Source organism: Uloborus diversus, chromosome 2, assembly GCF_026930045.1.
Source record: "Uloborus diversus isolate 005 chromosome 2, Udiv.v.3.1, whole genome shotgun sequence".
Classification (NCBI taxonomy): domain Eukaryota; kingdom Metazoa; phylum Arthropoda; class Arachnida; order Araneae; family Uloboridae; genus Uloborus; species Uloborus diversus.
The window spans coordinates 25,673,424-25,687,736 of NC_072732.1; the positions used below are offsets into that span (position 1 = coordinate 25,673,424).

General features: G+C 33.7%; 1 protein-coding gene across 1 annotated transcript in view; it reads right to left on the minus strand.

The window, feature by feature from the left end:
* LOC129235131 (rapamycin-insensitive companion of mTOR-like) overlaps positions 1-14,313 on the minus strand; it is an 81,352-nt gene that overhangs the window by 45,577 nt on the left and 21,462 nt on the right. The window contains exons 12-13 of the mRNA XM_054868820.1: positions 7,681-7,822; positions 6,600-6,698 (exon numbers count right to left, since the gene is read on the minus strand). Coding sequence (XP_054724795.1) covers positions 6,600-6,698; positions 7,681-7,822 — 241 coding nt within the window. The remainder of the gene's footprint in view (positions 1-6,599; positions 6,699-7,680; positions 7,823-14,313) is intronic.

A 14,313-nucleotide genomic window follows, 5' to 3' on the forward strand; every position in this document is an offset into this window, starting at 1 on the left:
TTGCTATGCTCAAGAGTTCTTTAGCACCTGTAGGTGTGAAATTTGTATAGTTGAGATTCGAGGGAGGAGTGCTCTTGAAGCATTTTATAATAACTTTGCTATGCATATTTTCATCAAGTTCTTTTTTCTTCGGGTGGGAGGTGGATTATTGTTCAAAATTAAATTATATTTACTTTGTAAGAAGGAGCAAGAGTTTTACTTTGTTTTAATCATAAAATGTATTTTAATCTGATTCTTCCTAGCAGAAAATTTAAATTTTCGTGAGCCAGGTAAGACTTTGAAGCAATATTTGTTGGTTGGTGAGCATCAGCAAGCAGGGATGGAGCCCTCTAGTTTATTGAATAAATTTAAAGAGCAACAAATTTAATGAAACATGTATTTTCATTCCAATGGTTTTTTTTTTTTTTTTTTTTGGAAATGTTTTACATATTTGCTATGATGTTATTCCTTACTACTGAAGCATTGCTAACTGAATTAGAAGCAATTATTTCCCATTATTTTAAAGTTAATTTCTGAAATTCACAGTAATTACAGATTCATTCACATTGATCTCTGGGGCTATCCAGCATGCCACTAAACAAAGATATCTCCAATTGGCTGCTAAGAATGATGACATATTGTACCCCCCCCCCCTGCTGTTTGCACTCCTTCCTGAGCTTAGAGGTACATTTGGCAACATTTAGAGGGGGGGGGGTAGTGCAATGAGAGAAGAAAAGACAAAAATTACTTCTGGTGGACTATGTGTGACATTGATCATGAATCACAAAACAAAAAAAAAACCATCAAAAAGCCTAATTCTAGAGCAGGGGCGGACTGGCTATGTGGGCATTTGGGCAAATGCCAGAAGAGCCGGTTCCTCCTAGGGCCACCGAAAAGATCAGGTTGCAAGTGCGAAATTTTTGTGCCATGGCCCCACAGAGGGATACCGATAGCTCGGGAAAAGGTTTTAGAGCATTGTGGTATGACGAAAAACTTTCCATGAAAATTGGGATCGACTAGAGGACATGTCAGCCTTGTCGGAAACACAGGGCTGCCGAGGGCCAAAGCGGGCCTTTGTCCGTTTAGTCACTGATGGGCCCCCCTCCCGCAGAAAACTTATCAAACTTGAACTCAGGGCCTGATTACTGAATAAGCCGACTAGACCGTGGCCTAGGGCCCCCATTTTTTAGGGGCCCCCAAATGGCTGATGTTTTTAAAAACAATAGTTAAACCTGTTTTCGCCAATGGCTAAAATTAAAAGGGTTGACTGCACAGGGGCCCCGGAAAAGCATATGGCCTCGGACCCCCTGGTATCTTACGCGGGCCTTGCTTGTACTACTCCAATTTTGATCCGGACCCTTTCTAAGGGCCGGGTCCCTAGTTTACGTATAGGCTGACATGGTCTCTCGTCGGTCCTGCGAAACAAGGTTTAGAGTAAAGTTTCACGAAGAGAAAGTTTAGTGAAGGAAAAATTCTGTGGCTGGGGTCTCCTTATAACACATCTTCATACATATATGTGTGTGTGTTTGTATGCATAGAGAGAGAGAGAGAGTTTAATGTTTTTTTTAAAAGAGTGTTTTTATCCCCTATCGCTCTCTTTGCTGCTATTTAAGTAAAGGTTGTGTGTGTGTGGGGGGGGGGGGAGGAGTTTGCATGTCATTTCCTCTGGGTCTTGGCTAAGCTCACGGTGGCTTGTTCCTGGTCCTTCCTGTACGGCAAAGAGCTGGTCGAGAATTTCCCACTGACACTTGTTTTATTTTTACAAAGTAAGTGCAGCTTACTATTTTAATAAAACTAGAACCTCTTTTTAGTGTCAGAAATGAGAAAATCTCTGATTCAATATTTAAAGTCTTTCACATCTGTGTGTGGCCTCCAGTGCTTCGCTTCAGGGCTGTTTCCCTGCCGCTTTTCATGAATAGTTTTTAAGTACAATCGAACACTTAAAAACTTTCTCTTTCAGTAACGGTGTTAATCGAAGAGACCCTCCTCTTAACAAGAAAGAAAGCAGTAAATAAGAAACAACTAAAATGGAGTGGGGTTGGGTGATCCTATCGTCTCGTAACTTACATTTTCAACTTGACGTTCACTTGAATCATTAAAGCAATAAAAATCGCCTTATTCCAATTACCTCCCATTCATCTGAAACACAAGATAGATTACTTTTATTACAATGTTTTTTTGTAAAAAGACTCATTTTAAAGTGACCAGTGACCCGTACTTGTTGTATCTTATCTAAGAATCTCCCTCTCTCAGAGCTGTGAGAAGTACACACGAATACAAAACAGCAGAAATGCTAAAATATTCTTTTTCTACAATTAAACGTCATAAAACTGTCAACGTCTTTCTCTCTCAGAGCTTGTGCACCCCACCAGCCTAGGGGTGTTGCACTGCAGCTCTGGTTACACTGCTCCAATGGAATTGGAGCCACTACATGCCCTCGTCAACTGCCGATAAATTTGGCGAAGTCTTTTTTGAATGTTGTGAATCATTCTGTAAAGAATATCTTCTTTAGCTCACAACACTAACTTTGTTCCGCTAGTTTTGACTTTTTTCATTTGATTCCCAGGATATTTTTTAATTCATCATGTTACGGTTTTAAATCAATTTTAAGATATGCTATAAAAAAAACATTAAGAGCTGTATTTAGAAAGAGAGCCGAAGACTGATGCTAAAGACATTAGCAGAACAGGCAGGTAAGGCATTTGTTTTTACAATTTTAACGATGTATTACAAATTTGTTGAATATTACAAATTTTCTCATTCTTGAAGAAAAAAGAAGCAAATTCAATTTGTAGGTCCAAAGGCTGCCGAATTTTTCTTTAGAAAATATTAGGGTTTTTTAGAAATAAAGTGAGCAAAATCAAATGAGAAACTTTCGACTTAGTTTCAAAATATTTTTGCCTCCTATACAATATTTTAAATACGCTTAAAACATCAAAGTCAATCAATGTGTTAAAAATCTGCTATTTTTTAAAGACTATTTTTCAGTTTACTTTCTCCCTGCGTTTTGCTTCTGGTTCTTATTTTGTTGCCAAAAACATAGCAAACAAATCAGCAATGTTGAAAAAAAGAAAAATAGTAAAAAAAACTTATCTCTTTATGTGTACATTTAAATTAAAACAGAAGTCAATATTTTTTTTTCAAGGAAGGATAGGTAACAAGTAAGTATTTTTAAATTTCAAAACGTCACACCTCAATTAAATTGCAAAACGAAAAAATCTTAAAATAAAATTAAAAAAAAAAATTTGAATTCTAAAGACAATTTTAAAACCTTGGTTCGCACTAAAAAGTATAAATAAAACAAGTATATGCCTTCTTGATTGCCCCCCCCCCCCAACACTCAAAAATTAAGTTTATTTTAATATCTTTATGTTCATGTTAATTCTAAAGCAGTCAATAAAATTAAAATTAAAAATTTGAGAGAAGAAATAGGTGGTGTACTACAGCTCTGTACGAATAACTTTTACTATACTACTCCTATATTTTACTTCCCCTCTCAATTTTTAGTTTAAATTGCATTGGCTGCTTAAATTAACATTAATAATTTGAGTGTTGCAATCAAGAAACCATATACTTATTTTGTTTTAGTGCGAACCAAGCTTTTAGAAATAGTCATTAGAATTGAAAATATTTTTTACATTTTATTACAACTCTCAAACTTGATTTTTGTCTTGGTATTTTTGATGTATGTCCTCATATATATACTAGCCGATGATCGAGTAACGCGCGATAATTTAATAATATGTTTTGGTAATGTTTTACATGCAGGGAAAGGCTTTATCGTGACAAGGGTGAACTCGGTCCGGTCACTTAACTGTTTTACGGGTAAGACTGTCATTTCAGAGGAATGAAGAAACGAAAAAGCCGTCAACTATCTATTGGAGTTTAGGGTTCATCCACTGGAGTTAAGATCAAAATTTCAACTATCAAAACATATCAAAAACAGGCAATGGCTTTGTTCAAATGTAGAAGCAGTTTTTACCCGTCATACCTTGACGGGCGATTTTCTAGTATTTTATTAAATGCAAATGACCTGGAAAGAAGAGCAATTTTTAAAGTAAACAAAAAAGTTTAATAACAAGAATTCTGATATCAACCGCATTATTAAGTGTTTTCCAGATGCATACTATAATAAAATAATGCAAAAAAGAACGCTATTAAATCAAGGGCGCCCCGATGAGAGGTCACGGAAGGTCGCTGTGACCTCCCGAAAAAATAATTTTTCTGCAAATTTTGTCCGATGATTCGGAAATTTCGACACATAATTGCAAAATTGCAATTTTAAAATGTCCGAATGTCCCTTTTCATTAGATGTACGTACCCATTGGTGCATACCTGTATTTTATCAATCGGCAAAATTAGAAATTCCATTCGGCAAATTCAGAATTTTCCCTCTTCCAAAAATTTAAGTTCGGAGCGTCCCTGCATAAAAAATTGGTTTTACTTGTCCAATAGCACCCTTTCAAACTCTGTCATCTCATATCTAGCGTTTTATTTAATTTTATTCTAATAAAAAAATATATACAGGAAAAAAGAAACAAAACTACTAATAGTTGGAACAAATTGAGCAATTTGTAATAAGAAATATAATAGATTAAACAATATTAGCGAAGCACAAAATTTGAAGAAAAAAAAAAGACTTGCGGGCACAGCATATATCAGGGAAAGAACGTCACATGAGTAACTAGTATGTTTTATTACTAGGATAACTTGAAGCTTAAAATCTCGAAAAACTCTCAAGTAATGGTCTCACTAATACTCACTGGTAATACCTCTCAGCCAAACTTAGAGCAATGAGCAATGAGCCATTTTGTATTTTGCGGTGATAAATTCTTTGTTTTAGCGGAGTGTTATACATAATTTCAAATTGCATCACTGTCTTCTTCACGTGAAAACTCATTAAAAACTGAATAAAATGCTAACTTGAATTGTTGTAAACCATTCCATGAACATTCAAGTAAGATTATTACAATGTTTAACTTTTTTTATTGAATTAAGCTCATTATAAGCTTACTTTTTAGTTCTGAAAAAGCTGCTTTGTAGCTTGTAGTCCTTATATACTGAATATAAAAAGCTTTTTTCTCATTATTATAAAAAGGAGGAATTCTGATATAGAGCTGAAGACTTACAAAAAATAATCTATCTATTTAAGTTTATAATTAAAAGTCGAAGTCATTTTATATTCGACGTTCAACAGATTCCTTGCAGATCAGCAGAAATTATCGAGATTTGTTCTTAATACTATTTAAAACATGTCATTTGCTGGGTTATTCGAATTGGAGAGTGTTGTAGCATAAATTAAAAAAAAAAATAGATTTAATCTTCAGTTTGTTTTATTTTACTTCCGGTGAAAAATTACTTATTTTGGAAAATATGTGATGCAAAAATTCTCTTGTTACCCACTGATACTAGTTACGGTTCGTATCGTGAGCATGTATATTGTAAACTTCTGCTTTTGCCACTAGTTCATTGCAAATTAGAACTTAAAAAGCATGCTAATTCAACTTTTTTTTTCATGTTATATCAATTTATTTTGAATATATAAGTAATAATACCATGTATGTAGGACCCTTTTTCCGGGTTGTGGACAGAGGGTAAGTAATATGGGACATCATTGCACCTTAGCCGGTCATTTAGGGGGTTTGCATTGAAAGTTAAATGGTCAAAAAGTCTTAACAGAGGCGGACTTGATCTATTGAATGAGAAGAAAGGAAAAAAATGATAATTTTATATTCTTCGATACCTATGCCTTTAACATTTTTTTCTTCATTTTGTTCAAAACGCTTTTTAATCATTTGTTTTAAATTTAGTTGCAAACTATAAAACGGTTCCAAAAAAAATTAAAAAAAAGGAGGGAGAGAAAACATTGCTTTTCTTGAAATACGTTTTCCCTCTCATGTTTAATCAATTGAAAGGGACATAACATCAAATGAATTAATTTTCTTTTTATCAGGCATTTAATGTTAGTCATATAATGATATAATTAATAAAAATTTGTAAATTGTAATCGCAAAACTACAAAATTAGATTGCATTGCGTATTTACGGTGTTTACTCGCATAAGAATGCACGTTTTTCAGATTCCCTGTAGTACTCTCCCCCCCTCCCCAAGGGCCAGTTGATTTGACAGTTGCCAGGGCCGAATTTCCTTCCCAGTCCGCCCCTGTTCTAGAGTGTATGATGTAGATAAATAGACCTTATAGATTTAACTGAATAAATCAAAAAACCATAAGATATCCACAAAAATTGAGCCTTGAAAAAAGGTTTGGAATAATATAAGATTAAGTACCTAATAAGTACAATGTGATAATGATCCATTTGGTTCAAATGCCCTTGTACAAGATTTTTTTTTTTTTTGTAAAGCATTTCGCAACAAATGATTTTTTTTCCTTTTTTCTTTTCATCATTTTCAAAGAACATCATTCAAAATTTCTCAAAAATTAAAATTCAAGCATAAATGTCCTTTTTCTCAAAACACATAAAATACATAAATGTAGAGAGATATTTATAGGATTCTAAGAAATAATACTTTTGTTAGACATTTTTACATTTTGAATACACCTTACATTTTTTAACCGACTTATATAAAAAAAAAAAAAAAGACATCAAAAAATAAATTACTTTAAGAATGCAGTCAATGAGATCCCAATCCCAACTGTTGTAATCTTTGGTGAGCACTTGAGTATCTTTTAAGGCTTGATCAATACTGTCAATCATTTCCTGTAAAAAGGAAAAAAAAAAATGAATGCAATCAGCAAGAAGACTTTTTTGGTTTTTGCCTTAAACCAAATAGCTGATATTAATTGATTTCAAAATAATAATAATAATAATAATAATTAATCTGCACATTATTTAGTTTGTTTGAATTTAAATCATTGCCCAATTACATAAATATAGTCAAACTTAGATCAGCACATATCAACTTGGCAAAAACAGTTTACATACCTTGAAGCAATTTCTGTGTTCAAGCTATCTTCATTAAAATGAAGTATTTAGCCTTTTACTTTAAGTAATGCAAACTCTTGAAACATATGACTATAACTATTATTTCCAACAGGGAAGATATATCAAGGCAAAATATTTTAAACATTGTATAGTATTAACTGTATTAACATAATGCTAAAGTATTGCTACAAGAAACAAATTTCTACCTAAGGTATTAATTTAATTCAATTATTTATTTATTTATTTGCAAAGGATGTGGGATTTCTTTTTCTACATGTGTCTTAATGAAATTAAATCTCATTCTGGCACTATCACACAAAACTTACTTTTTTTTTAAACTGTCATTTAATGAACCTAATACTTTAGTGAAACAGGCTGGGATTATTATGCATTGCCTCATGACACAGGAGTAGTTATTTTTCCCATGTTGGAGGATGTAAGAAAGGTTTGATCATTTGTTTGTGAATTACAATGTTTCAATATCATCTGAACATTATACAAAATTAGTTGACCTTATTTTCATTTGGAAAATTTTTATAATTTCACAAAATATAGCTTTATATTCCCAATGTAGCATTGCATTACATTGTTTCTACTGATAAAATTGTAGGCATTTGAAGTTACTTTTCAGGTAGGGCCATACTATTTGGTTTATCTGATTGCACCAAACAACAATGGAAATTAAAAAAAAAAAAAGATATGATTCAAACTTGCTTCGTACTTGTTTCAGATACTTCCATAGCTTTATTCGACTAACAGTGCTGGAAAAGAAGCCTTTTTTCTCCCTGTCAGGATCACAAACATGCAGGATGTTACTTAAAACTAGGCTGTTGGGTACAGCACCTCTTTTTTTCAGCTCGTGAATCCGACACAGACAAGTAAGGGCAGCAGCTGCTTGGCTGAAATCGTAATAAGTAGTTTTTAAATGTTTATTAAAGTAAAAAAACCAAAGCTCTAAAACAGCTAAAAATTAAACTTTAAATGAATGAATAATGATTATTTAAATTAAACCAGGGGTGATTGTGAGTTCATCAAAAAATACCTGAAAGTTTTAAAGCGAGAACGGGGGGAGGGGGGATGTAATCTTTGGCCCCTATTACTTAAGAGCACCTTTGCCATAGTATTAAATGTATTAAATAGTTCTGAGTCAAAATGTTGTGTGTACATTTGGTTAAATTTTTAATGGGTTACAAAGTTACTTTTGAGCTGGTGTTATACAAATTATCTTTACATTTGTTCATCTTAAGGGATAGGTGTCCATCTTAAGGCTCTTGCAGGTATATTTGATGAGTATTATATAATTTTAAAAGATTGCGGAGGTAGGGAGATAAAAGCATTAAAAAAAACACATAATTCCGGTATTTTCGGACATAAAAATACCGGAAATACGTCTGAAAATACCGGAAATTCGGTAAAATACCGGAACACAATCACCCCTGATTAAACGTTAAAACTACACATTTAAACCTTAAACAAATTTTCAGGTTTGCAGAGGTGAAAAATATGAAGTATTGACTCTATACAGTTCCTTCACAGTAGAGATAAGAAGTCATTTTTCTAAATAAAATCCACTAACTACAAACATCTGACTGTTATTATTGTCCTGCACTTAAATTTCAAACAACTTAAGAGATTTGAAGAAAACGTATTCATCTTTGTGAAGGAAAAAAAAATATGTTACAGAAACACAATATTGCAAAAATAATGCTTGCATGTGTTTTAAAGATGTAGCAAACAAAAGCTTCATTTTTGACATAGTAAAAGTTATGATCTTTCTACACAAAGGGGGTCACAAAAGGTTTTTTTTTTTTATTATTGCAACAATGCAAATTTAAAACTTTCTGGGTCATTCTCCAGAAAACGTAACTTTTGAACACAAAAATTTTTCAGTTTTGAAACCTTTTTTCCTTTTTTTACTTCCTTTTACAAACTAGTATGTTGTGGCCATCACGAAACTTTCTTCTATATTTTTCCTTTTTCTGATCCCTCCCCATGCTTGATGAGGAAGCAATATTCCCAACAAAAACAAAATTTCACATGAAAAAACTTGACGACCATCCCAATGTCTGAATTATTGCAAAAGCAAAGCAAAAAGCGAAAAATGAAAGTTATTTTAAAAGCCTTGCTTCAATTAATTACAAATATTTTATTTATTAACAAACATAAGATGGCAACAGTTAAAAATTTTAAATCATTGAGATAATATTTCCGATCATTTCCATACAATTAAAATCACGAGAAATACGCAGACGACAATCTGTTACGATTTATCTTTCTTATATAGCATTAATAAAGCTATTTTTATTCGCAAAAAAAAAAAAAAATCAACACCTTTTGGAGCGATTGGCGTCAAAATTGAACCAATGCCTGTTTACGTATGGATTCACATATATTCCAAATTTCAACCAGGACGCAGCATTACTTCTTGAGATAGGGCACTCACAATGGAAAAGAAGAACGAGCGATTGCGCTACCCCCTTTTTAGCTGTTGACACCAAAATAAAATCAGCTCTTATACCCACTAAGGGCTACTTGCCGATAAATTTTTCTTTCATTCCATTCATTATTTCTTGAGATACAGCAGTCACAATTGACGACAAAAAACGTTCTTTAGCTCAACCTCCGTTTGAGTTATTGACACCAAAATTTAATCAGCACCTGTTCCTGTTAATGGCAACATATGGACCAAATTTTGTTTGATTCCGCCAGTTATTTCCTGAGGAATAGCAAGCACGCGTAACTCAAAAAACGTCCCATTGCTCCAACCCCTTTGGAGGGATACGCGCCAAAAACCAATGGGCACAAGTTCACATAGCGGCACATATGTGTACCAAATTTTGTTCGATTTCATGCGTTAGTTTTTGCTGTAGAGCGGTCACAAAAAACTGGTCACACACAGACGTGACACACACACATACACACACACAGACAGACAGACATTTTCCAAAAATAGGCGAAATGGACTCAGCACACCTCAAAACGTTCGAATCCGTCAAAATTCGAAATTCGAAAATTTGCACGAATCCAATACTTTCTTCTATACATTAGATATAGAAGAAAGTAAAAAGGAAGTATTGTATTCGCGAAAAAAAATTTCACCCAAAAATCGGTCTTAATATCCATTTTGCTCACCCCCGAATGAATTTCGAGTTTATTTTTCAACCCGACCACACGTGGATATATGCCTAAGAACGTACAGACACCCGAAATATCCATTTTGACGATCCCCGAGTTAATTACGAGTTTTCTCGTGACGTCTATATGTACGTATGTATGTGTGTATGTATGTCGCATAACTCAAGAACGGAATGTCCTAGAAAGTTGAAATTTCGTACAAAGACTCCTAGTGGGGTCTAGTTGTGCACCTCCCTTTTTGGTTTCATTCAGATGCTCCTAAGGGGGTCTTTTGCCCCTTTTTGGGGGAAATCATTGTTAATTTCGATGTAAACTCAAGTGGTGTTATAATTTGTAGGACACTTGGCCAGTCTTTTGGTTGCCAAGTTTTGTCGCCAACTTGGCGATTTAAATTTTTTTTTTTTAATCTGGTTTCAATTTGCTCACTGTTGGTGATATTTAGAGAGTAAACTATTGAATCACATTAAAACTGCCAACGATGAGGAAATGACATTAAATTGGAGTAAAAGGAAGTCATGTGATGCACACATCAGCTCGTTTCATTCATACATGAAAGTGTTACCTACTAGAAGTAACCATAAACAATGGCCCAGCTAAGTTCCAATTATTTTACTCATAAATAAAAAAAATAAAAAGATGCCTTGTTCATGGAAATAAAAAAAAAGAAAAACTTTTAATATTTAAAAATCAAGGCCAATTTAATATCAAACTAGTAATTTTGTTAATTGCGCAAACAATCAACTATTTTAATGATTAGGGGGAATGTAATATTAAGCTCTCTTAATTAAAGTATGGCTTAGTTAGTAGTTTCAAATGTTAAAAAATAGTAATTAGTAAATTTAAGGATATACTGGCAATTTGTAATTTTGGTAGAATACCTATTATGCATTTCCCCTCCATCATTTATTTTCACATCAGACATAATGACATTGATAAAGTCTGTCACGGAGGTGAGGAATTTTCCATCAATATAGGCGTAATAGATAGTGTTCCCGCTAGGCTGTTTTTGAAGGGCACAGCTCCCTGCCCTTATTTATATCTTCAGAATGCGCCCCGCCCATCTTTTAATCCGCAAAATATGCCCTGCCCTTTTCAAAAATAGCAATTCTCCGTGTGATTTTAAAAAGATACCTCAAGCATCCTATAGGACCCCACAATATTGGGGCAATTTTATTTGTCCAGCGATTGGCCATAAAAATGTCCATGTATTGTCATTGTTCCCAGAATTTCACCCTGAAAATGGATACATAAATTAATATAGAAGTAAACACCTAGGCAAAGAGAGTGGATAAGATTCTCAGAATTCAGACACAATTATCAGTTGGGTACAAAACAATGTTCTTCCAAGGAGGAATTAAAAGGGGGTGGAGAAGCAGTCTGGTGATCCGAGAAGGGGGAGGGAGAGGTTATTTCATTCAAGCCTTGTTTCTTCTGAGAATCATCAACAATGAGAGATGGAGGGTTTTGAATACTTCATACAGGGGTGATTATGAGTTTATCAAAAAATACCTGAAAGTTTCAAAGCGAGAACGGGGGGGGGGGGGGGGGGGAGGTAATCTTTGGCCCCTATTACTTAAGTGCACCTTTGCCATAGTTTTAAATAGTTCTGGGTCAAAATATTGCGTGCACATTTAATTAAATTTTTGATGGATTACAAAATTACTTTTGAACTGGTGTTATACAAATTATCTTGACATTTGTCCATCTTTAGGGATAGTTGTCCATCTTAAGGCTCTTGCAGGTATATTTGATGAGTATTATATAATTTAAAATAAATTGCGGAGGTAGGGAGATAAAAGCATAAAGAAAAAAGAACATAATTCCGGTATTTTCAGACATGAAAATACCGGAAATACGTCCGAAAATACCGGAAATTCGGTAAAATACCGGACCACAATCACCCCTGACTTCATAGTATTTCCTACTGTAGGATCAGGGGTGCCTGTTCCAGGAAAAGTAGAAGGCGTACTTGTTGGAAAGAGTGTGAACACAAACGACGCGAGGCGTGCCTTCTGTTAAAAGGAAATTAAAAGAGTTGTGGGGGGGGGGGGAGAATGAGATGCCAGCAGAAAAAATATGAAGATTAGTGATGTTTCAGTCCGTTTTTTTTTCTTTTTTTCCTGCAAACTAGAGCAGAAGCAGGGTTTGTATGCTCTTGATAAACCTTGAAAAGGGACTAAAGAAAAAGTTCATTTTCAAGTGATTGAAAAAAATTTGAAAGCTGATCTAGTGCACGAATCCCTTTTGGCATTCGTTGAGTTGTGCACATTAAAAAAAAAACATTTCTTCAATGCTATTTTCTATTTTCTTTACATGTGTCGATATATTTAACATGTGCATCGCGGAAAATCGTACACCGCGTTTGACATGTTAATCCATTTGCATCTTGTGAATATTTTAATATTTTTGACAGTCGGAAATTATTTCAACACATGCTCACATACATTTGCTTATTTTAGGTTTTATTTTGAAAAAATACTTTATTTTTGAAACCATGCCAACATTAAACTTGCATTTCACAGAAACTCGCTTCTCATCTTTAAAATTTCAATCCTTTTGCATCTTGTAAATATTTTTAATATATTTGCCAACCGGAAGTTGTTTTGACACATGCTACCCAAGATTTGCTTATATTATGTTTTATTTCACTAAATTATAAAATTATTTTTGGAAAAATGCGAACATAAAACACGTGCTTCAATTACTTCCAGTGTTTGAGATTTCAGTCCGTTGCATCTTGTAAATATTTAAATTATTTTAACAACTGAGATGTGTTTTAACATGTGCGACCGGAAATTAGCATTTTTTATTTTTCATTTTAAATACTAAAAATTATTTATTTTTGCTTTTATTCTTGTCTATTAATTACAGCAAAAATAATTTTAATCATTATTTGCTTATTGATTATCATCGATTTTTTTGCAAAAGTATTAAATTCAAACAAATGAGCACATAGCATTTTGATTTAATGTTTATGTTTAATATTTTTTAAAACATCATCTTGATTAATTTACATCATCTTGACTAAAATACTTCATCGCATAATGCAAAATACAAAGAAGTTTTCTAGGTAGGAAGGGAGATAATTAAACTGCTCTTACACTGAAATTCAAAGGATTTTGAATGCCTAGAGTGGCCTCTTAATATCTTAAAAATGCCTCTTATGGAATAGGTAGTCAAAACTGTGACCCAAAAGGAGGTTGTAAAACTAAGCCCCTAAAGCCAAATTTCAGCGTTAGCTAAGTAATCCTTAGGAGTGGGGAAAATGTGCTTAGTTGGCATTTGGGGGGTCAAGCGAACCCTGTTCTAAAGACAAGTGCATTTTCTGGACAAAATTACGACATTAAATTATGAAGTCAGGGCTGGATATTCGGGGGTTGGAGGGGGAATCATGGTGCAGACTACACTTTGAATTTTTGCAAGATGTTTTAAATTGTTATTTCTCTTCTTTTTTTCGGGGGGGGGGGGGGGGGGTACGACGAGGACGGGGGGTTCAGTACTTTTTGAGAGGGCGCATCATTGCTCTTTGGTGGAGGGAGGGGGGTCACCACATTGAAATAGTGCCCTTTTTATTAAAAAACTGCCCTTTTCAAAGACCAGCACCCTGCCCTTTTTTCCTCTAGAGTGAACACTAGTAATAGATACATTTTTGAGGGAATTTTTTTTCTTCGTTGTTACAATTTGCACATCTTAAGTATATGAAAACATTTTCACTCATTTTTTTACATTGATTTACATCCCTGAAATTCAAGTTCACGGAGGTGAGAAGTCAGAATAACCACACTAAATTTTTAAAGCAAAATCCACATCTTCTTGCTTTTCGACAAAAATCTCACAACTTCAACTGTGACTGAAAATAAACAAGGGTTTCCCTTGTATCATGGAAAATAAAATTTGATGTCATTACTGCTACGTGTTAATGAGGAATGGCATTTTGTGTTTAGGTAACGGAGGTGAGAATTTATTGTGTGACATGACTCCTTGTTTTACTAAAACGAACTAAAACACAATATAAAAAAAATTAAATATACTTAAACAATTAGTATTTGAGACATTTGTGAAGTAGTATTAGTTTTTGAGACACTTGTGTATTTGAGACATTTTATTTGTTGTGATAAGAATAACAAATAAATAAGTATATCTTTTAATTAAAGAAGTTAGGCAACATGAACAGTCACACAAGGTGTGTGACATACCACGGAGGTGAGAATTCACATGTTGTGAACCAAAAATATACTAAAATAAAAGTTATTAT